This window comes from Sprattus sprattus (genome assembly GCF_963457725.1).
Source record: "Sprattus sprattus genome assembly, chromosome: 3".
In the NCBI taxonomy this organism is placed as follows: Eukaryota; Metazoa; Chordata; class Actinopteri; order Clupeiformes; family Clupeidae; genus Sprattus; species Sprattus sprattus.
In genome coordinates this window covers 8,532,845-8,541,738 of record NC_137922.1, presented here as the reverse complement: position 1 = coordinate 8,541,738, position 8,894 = coordinate 8,532,845, and the positions used below count along the sequence as shown (strand labels likewise).

The following is an 8,894-nucleotide window of genomic DNA, read 5'->3' as shown; positions in this document are numbered from 1 at the left end:
CACCTCACTTCCTCTTATCATCTCCTCTCCTTACAGATGGAGCTCATTCAGTTGCCAGTTAAACACGCCATGTTTGCAGAACGGACAAAACAAGTGTTCTGATGGCCGTGGTCAACAACCCTTTGAATAGTCCATAACAGTATGGTTTATCCACCTGTCCAGTCATTGAATATTTAATAAAAGGAACACAGTAGCATTGACAGCTCTAAACTGCACATGTTCATATATTTGAGATAACTGACAACTTTCTTCTAAAGGACAATGTTTAGTGATAACATTGTAGATAACATTGTTTCCAATCATGCGTGCTGTATTAAACTGTTAGCGTGCCCAAGGTAGCTCAGAGCGGATGACAGAGAAGAGCAAACGACTGACTGATGATGTGTGTGTGTGTGTGTGTGTGTGTGTGTGTGTGTGGCTGACTGATGGTTTCAGGTCGATTCGAGAGAAAGAAAGTCACTATTCCACTTCCTGTTTTTCTCTAGGAGCTCCTTTCATGCAAAGGCCTCACACACACACACACACACACACACACACACACACACACACACACACGTCAGCGCTTCAGGCCAAAGTGTAGAGGCACAGCATTGAGGTGGATACTCACTTGCTACTGAATGCAACAGCAATGGTCTCAATGGCCTTCTCAAAGTCCTTCTTCTCCACCTCACTGCTGGTTTCATAGTGAAATCCTGAGTCGGACACACACACACAGGGACACACACACACACACACACACACACACACACACACACACACACACGGATCAGTGAGACTTTTACTTAAAGATCTACAATATTATCATGTTAAAGACAGTCCAAGACTCCAAATGGTCCAAAACTTTGCTGCCCGCCTCCTCACCCACACCCGGTCCCGTGAACACATCACTCCCGTTCTCCACTCTCTCCACTGGCTCCCCATCAAACAGCGCATCAATTTCAAAATACTCCTCCTCACCTTCAAAGCTCTTAACCACCTAGCCCCCCCCTACCTGTCTGACCTCCTCATCCCCCACCGCCCCCCCCCGAGCCACCCGTTCCTCCTCCACTCTCAACCTGACTACACCAACATCCCGATTAAAAACTTTTGGCGACAGAGCATTCTCACGCACTGCACCCCGACTCTGGAATTCCCTCCCCCAATCTGTTCGCCACTCTCCCTCACTCACAACATTCAAGTCCCGCCTCAAAACGTACCTCTTCACCCAAGCCTATGATCTTCCCTATCCCTAGCCACCATTTCCCAACTGCCTACACTTCTACCCCCTGTTACATCTCAAAACTCTGTTTTCTTTTTGTGCTGTGTATGCTTGTGTTGTCCCCCCTGTCTGTAATACCCCCCCCCCCCCCTTTTCTTTGCCTGTAAATGTAAATGTGTCCTGCTTGTACTGTCCCCCCTGTCTGTACTACCCCCCCCCCCCCCCCCCTATGACTCTGTAACCTGCGACTTTGGGTATCTGAAAAAGCGCAATACAAAATAAAGTTATTATTATTATTATTTGTCATTAGCAGTAGCTAAGGCAGTAGCATATTATGACTCAACACGCATGGTAAACAAGCGTCCCAGCTCGTCACATACTAGATCTGCACTAATAGCAAGGCACCTAACCCCAATCACTGCTCCCCGGGCACCGCCAAAGGCAGCTCACTGCTCCTGGTTAGTGTTACTTCACTTCACTGTGTGTGTGTCACTTCCCTGGATGGGTCAAATGCAGAGGTTGATTTCAGAGTGTGTGTGTCAACACCACCTCTGCCATAGAGTCACTTTCACTAATGTTCTATAGCTGCACTAATGTTCTAGAATCTAGATCTTCGCTAATGTTCTAGATCTGCACTAATGTTCTAGATCTGCACTAATGTTCTATATCTGCACTAATGTTCTATATCTGCACTAATTTTCTAGATCTGCACTAATGTTCTGTGTTCTAATGTTCTGATCTGCACTAATGTTCTGTGTTCTAATGTTCTGATCTGCACTAATGTTCTGTGTTCTAATGATCTGATCTGCACTAATGTTCTGATCTGCACTAATGTTCTGTGTTCTAATGTTCTGATCTGCACTAATGTTCTGTGTTCTAATGTTCTGATCTGCACTAATGTTCTGTGCTCATCAGGCTCTAGATCTGCACCAATGTTCTGTGTTCTGTACTCGTCAGGTTCTAGATGTAACAGGACTATAGAAGACAGCCTCACCTTTGACCTTTGAGATGAGTTTCCCGGCGGCGGTGAGCGTCTCCACGGTGTTGAGGAGCGGGTACATGGTGATGACCTGCCGGAACACCCGCAGCACCTCCCCCAAGCACTCATGGGCCAGTGGCCGACGGTTCTCCACTTTACCTGCACAGGAACAATACATGAGTCACACACACACACACACACACACACACACACACACACACACCCCCGCAGCACCTCCCCAGAGCACTCATGGGCCAGCGGCCAACGGTTCTCCACTTTACTTGCACAGGAACAGGCCGAGTCCAATAAATAAACCCAGGTGTCAACACTTAAAACAATAAATGTATTAGCACAAATTGATGGTAATAATGGTTGCTTAAATTGTACAAACATGTCAATTTCCGGATAACTGGACAGCACAACAGACAACTGGTCAGGAAGTGTGATGAAGTGTGATGAAAGAAGAAGAAAAGAAACCTTGCAAACACCACCAACCCTAACCCTAACCCCTATACTTACACCTTACCCTTACCCTAACCCTAACCCTAACCCTAACCAACAGCCGAGTTGGCTGATAGAAGCTTTACAACACAGCAATTGGTGTCTTTTTGAAGTATAGCTAGCCAAGTCATGCTGTGAAAGCTGACTCCATTTTTGCATGGTATTCCTCCTACATAGGGGATATCCTGGATGGCTAGTGGGAAAGACACAGGTGTTTATCTGTCCTTCACGTGACCATATGCTATCAAAATGAATTTGAGGATGGTACAAAAACTAGCTGCCTATAAAACCATACCTCAAAAAGTGTCAAATTGTTGCATAGTGTTACTTTAAGTAGTGACTAGGGTGAACTAGAGTGGAAGGTTAAGATCTGATTTGAGTCAGATGTGTCGGTAAGAGCATGGGGGGTAGGTGGGTTTGACATAAACAGAGTAAATCATTGCATAATGCACGCATACACCACACATGTGACAGACAAGTGCAGCAGTCATTCAGTTGCTCTCTGCTCCAACACTGCTTTGAAGCAGCAGTGACACCTCACCAGCCAACTTCCTCTTCCCCCGGCCTTACAACGAGACTCACAGCATCCGGTGTGCACCCCCCCCCCCCCACGGCCTTACACCGAGACTCACAGCATCCGGTGTGCCACCACCACCCCCCCGCTTTCCCCGATGGCAGTTACAGGAGTCTGGACCAAGTAAAAGTGAAATAACCGCCACTAATTAGCGAATGATAGTTCTTGTGGAAGCAAATAGTCAAGTGCTCCTGTAAAAATGAGCCACCCAGAATGAGGTTCAGTCAGTTTCGCGTGTCGTGTGCAACATAACTTAAATGATGTGTGAAACGCTTCGATGTCATGGATCTGTTATACCTTTCTGTTCTATCTGTTCAGAAAACAATCCAGTGGAGTGGACTCCCATTTCAAAAACTTAAAGTTAAAAATGTGTCCAATCGTTAACTTAAGAACATTTTATAACTTGGAGAATTATGAGATTATGTTCCGTCAGCTGTGAACATGTCTACATATTTACACTGGCCAAGATTAATCCTTTGTACGTGACTATTTCAAATAAATTGTGCACTTTACAGAATGGATCCTTTAGTGATCCTCTTTAAATCTGCAGCATCTCTGCACAATCTTTCACATAGACATTTTTTAGATCACAGTTGCGCCACTCGCCATCTTCAGAGAGGAAGGGGGATGTTCTCTCTGCTGCTGTAAACAAGCGATGGCTTCCTGCTTGAGTGTGACTGTGGTCTAGCCACAGAGGCTGAGCTGAGCGCAACAGCCCAAGAGGAAGCAACCACCTGCTTGGGTAAACCTGGCCCGCCTCTCACGGCCCACAACCAATCACATGGCCCAGAGGGCAGAGTGACAGCCAGGATTGGACCAATCACATGGCCCAGAGGGCAGAGTGACAGCCAGGATTGGACCAGTCACATGGCCCAGAGGGCAGAGTGACAGCCAGGATTGGACCAATCACATGGCCCAGAGGGCAGAGTGACAGCCAGGATTGGACCAGTCACATGGCCCAGAGGGCAGAGTGACAGCCAGGATTGGACCATGTTGGGCACAGGTGTTAAATACATTCATACTTGTATGAAGACACCCTGTGCTCCATACACACCAGACACCCTGTGCTCCATACAGCACCCCTACACCCTGTGCTCCATACAGCACCCCTACACCCTGTGCTCCATACAGCACCCCTACACCCTGTGCTCCATACAGCACCCCTAAACCAGACACCCTGTGCTCCATACACACCAGACACCCTGTACTCCATACACCACCCTTACCCAGACACCATGTGCTCCATACACCACCCCTACACCAGACACCCTGTGCTCCATACACCACCCCTACACCAGACACCCTGTGCTCCATACACCACCCCTACACCAGACACCCTGTGCTCCATACACACCAGACACCCTGTACTCCATACACCACCCTTACCCAGACACCATGTGCTCCATACACCACCCCTTCACCAGACACCCTGTGCTCCATACACCACCCCTACACCAGACACCCTGTGCTCCATACACCACCCCTACACAAGACACCCTGTGCTCCATACACCACCCCTACACCAGACACCCTGTGCTCCATACACCACCCCTACACCAGACACCCTGTGCTCCATACACCACCCCTACACCAGACACCTTGTGCTCCATACACCACCCTTACCCCAGACATTTCAAATCAGTTCACATGGACCAAATGGATCACCAATGTGCTGATGATGTTCAAGGGGACATGGTGATGTTTCATGACACTCTTAAAAAATAAGCAACAGCATGTGTCTCTCCTCCTCACCTTCACCCATCAGCACATCCTTCAGCTTCTCCACGGCCTTGGAGGGTAACCCTAACCCTAACCCTAACACTCCTCACCTTCACCCAGCACCACATCCTTCAGCTTCTCCACGGCCTCTGAGGGTACCCCTAACCCTAAACACTCCTCACCTTCACCCAGCACCACATCCTTCAGCTTCTCCACAGCCTAACCCTAACACTCCTCACTTTCACCCAGCACCACATCCTTCAGCTTCTCCACGGCCTGGGAGGGTAACCCTAACCCTAACACTCCTCACCTTTACCCAGCACCACATCCTTCAGCTTCTCCACGGCCTCCGAGGGTAACCCTAACCCTAATACTTCTCACCTTCACCCAGCACCACATCCTTCAGCTTCTCCACGGCCTCCGAGGGTAACCCTAAACCTAACACTAACACTCCTCACCTTCACCCAGCACCACATCCTTCAGCTTCTCCACGGCCTCACCCTAACCCTAACCCTCACACTCCTCACCTTCACCCAGCACCACATCCTTCAGCTTCTCCACGGCTGAGGAGGGTAACCCTAACCCTAACCCTAACACTCCTCACCTTCACCGAGCCCACATCCTTCAGCTTCTCCACGGCCTGGGAGGGTAACCCTAACCCTAACACTCCTCACCTTCACCCAGCACCACATCCTTCAGCTTCTCCACGGCCTCGGCGAAGCGTGCCACGTCCCGCAGCAGTAGGGGGATGTCCTCCGCCTCGATGGACACAGGCTCCGCACACTCCAGGGACGGACTCTGGGCCAGCGCGCCCTTGGGGTAGCCCTTGCTGAACACCCACGACTGCAGGGGGAACCCCACCGCGCTGGCGTGGCGGCTCAGGGAGGGCGGGCGTTTCAGGGTACCCCCCGGGGAAGGGCAGCCGTGCTTGACGTGCTGGGTGGGGGTGCCTGGGCAGGAGACGGGGCTGATGTGGACAGCGGGCGAGAGGGTGGCGGCGGCGGAGGAGGTGGAGAGCGTGGGGGACGTGCCGTCGGGGACATCGCGCTGCTTTGGCTGCTCCTGGAGGACAGACAGCTGGGTTACACAGAGGGGACACACACACACACACACACACAACAAGCTGGGTTACACACAGGGGGGACAAACGGGCTTTAAGAACACATGTAACGCCTGCCCACACACACACACACACACACCTTACACACACACACACACACACACACACACACACACACACACACACACACACAGGGGACAAAAGGGCTTTAAGAACACATGTTACGCCCACACAGACCCATCCTCAGTTAGGGTGTTTATTTCAGCTGGTTTTCCAGGACGACTTCTCTGCTTTTCTGTTGATAGTTACCAAAGGAGTTAGTAAACACCCAGGGCTTCTGGAGTCTCTTGTGTAACACACTCACTTCCTGTATACTGCGCCGTCACACCCTAAAACCAAGAAGACGAGCAGCAAGAGAACACCATGGAACGTGGTGCCAACACTGTTTTAGAATCCTTAACCTCCGTGGGCAAATGGAAGTGAGAATGAAGCCCTTCCAAACACACACATTTGTACAAAGAATATGTGCAGGTTCTCACTAAAGCACCAATCAGTCAGAGACTATACCACAAAAAAAGAGCTTTAGTGTTCTGTCTACTCTACCAGATGCACTTGGCAGCCCATAATGTCACCCACTTACTAGAAAATGCATCCAATGACCAACCTGTTGGGGTTTTATCAAGCTGGCTTACATATTATGTTCATGGAGTCATTGTACACTGATATACACTCCTGTCAAGCCGACTCCTATGGGGCCTGTTTCACCTGACGTGAAGTCACTGTGTACTAGGCCATGGGGAATATTAAAATACAATACGGTACAATGTAATGAACACCTGAATGAAAACGTACCTGCTTCAGCCAGATGTTGTGTTTATTCGGCAAAATGTCCAATATGCCTTTAGACTCAGCTTTCTTAACTCTTTGGCCAGTTGCATATGGACTGTATGCCTTTTTTCCGACTGTTCCACGTTTCAACATTTTGGTTTCGTCTTTGAGCCAACTTGAATTTATACCTCACAATAAATAACGTAGCCTATTGAAGGCATCATTTCGAAATACGTCAACACAGCCTCCGCAAGTAAAATGGTTATGACATCCAATACTTTCAGGTTACTTTAAGGTTAACATTGTATTTATTCTTTATAGTGCGGCTAAGAATGGCTCCATTAAATGTGCTGTAATTCCAATTCAAGAATGGTATACTCACGTAAATAATAAACTGTCGCCTACTGTACACCCCAAATAACGTTGTTCACTTTCATTCTTAAATCGATGGTCGTTTATAATAAGTAAGCCTTTTACATTAGCCCAACCTTACTCTTTAGTCAAACAAAACAAAGACAATTGCCTACCTAACCACGCACGCTAACTAAAAATGTGATTTAACTTGACGTCTGAAAATAACTTTAATTTGCTGAATGCAGCATATCGTCCTTCACACAACAGAGTAAAAAGTCGGAAATTCAGTTGAGTGACAGGAGGAAACAGTGATGATACATGTGCAACTTACTGACGAGAGGTTGTGGGGCGATGGACTTCCTGCTCGACTTCTCTTCGAAATCGAAGGCGTCTTAATAATTTCCCGTTTCTTCTTGAACATCTTTAATTTGCTTTTCGATTCCCCCCCGATTTCTTTGAGTTTATAACACAACCCCCCAACCCAACTGCCTACTTTCCAATCGGGTTGTTTGGCGCTTCTAGCGGTTTCTCTTCCATCAATTCCGATCGTTAGCCAAGACAGCTGCCTGAATGCTCTGTTGGTATCACTCCTTGAGTGCTGACGCCCCGTGTGATCTCCGTCTCCAGTCATGGTAGCATCCGCTGCGAGTGTACTACGCTGGCAGGCAGAGTGCGGTGCTTGTGGTATGTAGTCGTCCATACGACGGGGGCACGGGACAATAAACTAAATTACAGTTTGAGGTTACAGAGAACAGCGGACACATAATAGGGGAAACATTAAACCATATTCTCTCCCCACACCTCCGAGCAGTCTTACCGAGACAGAGACGTCTCGTGGGAGCATATAGTCACTTAGCAACATCAGTCAAGTGAATATGGCTCACACCTGCGCGCTGACCACCTGACCAATTTAATTAAGGCGAGGTTCTCCGCCCCTCCTTTTTTAAGTCATCCCGGAGAGATTTTTTGGGGATATTGAAATAAAACGTTTGTAAAAACGCAATGAAGGCATCTGTTGTGTCTAACTTTAAAGGTAGAATATTGTAGATTATCTTTCACCTTTTTGACTCAATTGGCCAAAAATACTTTCTTCGGGCTTAAAGGCACCCAGTGCAACTTTATGTAAACATTCAATGAAAAATAAACATTCAATTTCTAGTCTTTTTTACACGTAGTAAGTTTCAATAACTCCATACCATTACATATCGACATTCAAGGAGCAAAGATGAGACGTCGTTGTCTGGTGAGAACTGATAGAAAATCGTAAACAACAACAATCGCCGGTGGGGAGAAGCCATTTTTCCATTGACTGGAAGCCTGCTTTATTTATTGTAGGTTAAAAAAAATAAAGAAAATGGCGACGATTGTTGTTGATATCGATTTTCTATCAGTTCTCACCACACAACGACGTCTCATCTTTGCTGCTTGAATGTCGGTATGTAATGGTATGGAGTTATTGAAACTTACTACGTGTAAAAAAGACTAGAAATTGAATGTTTATTTTTAAGCCTCAAAAGTTGCACTGGGTGCCTTTAAAGCAAACTTTGGTAGACAATCCTGACAATAGCAGACTAATCTGTACCAATTCCAGTAGGTACTGATTCACTACATATGAAACATAACAAACATATGTCAATCAAGATATTGATCAATCAAGCCTGTATATGTTTTAGAATACATT

At 47.4% G+C, this 8,894-nt stretch overlaps 1 protein-coding gene across 1 annotated transcript in view; it reads right to left on the bottom strand.

The window, feature by feature from the left end:
* The window catches only part of arhgap45b (Rho GTPase activating protein 45b), a gene marked incomplete at its 5' end in the record, with an annotated part of 24,535 nt that extends 16,622 nt beyond the window's left edge, over positions 1 to 7,913 (bottom strand). Inside the window, 4 exons of the mRNA XM_080833999.1 lie at positions 608 to 692; positions 2,193 to 2,336; positions 5,646 to 6,048; positions 7,545 to 7,913. Of these exons, the coding sequence (XP_080690125.1) occupies positions 608 to 692; positions 2,193 to 2,336; positions 5,646 to 6,048; positions 7,545 to 7,913 (1,001 nt within the window). The remainder of the gene's footprint in view (positions 1 to 607; positions 693 to 2,192; positions 2,337 to 5,645; positions 6,049 to 7,544) is intronic.
* Positions 7,914 to 8,894: the final 981 nt, after the last annotated feature.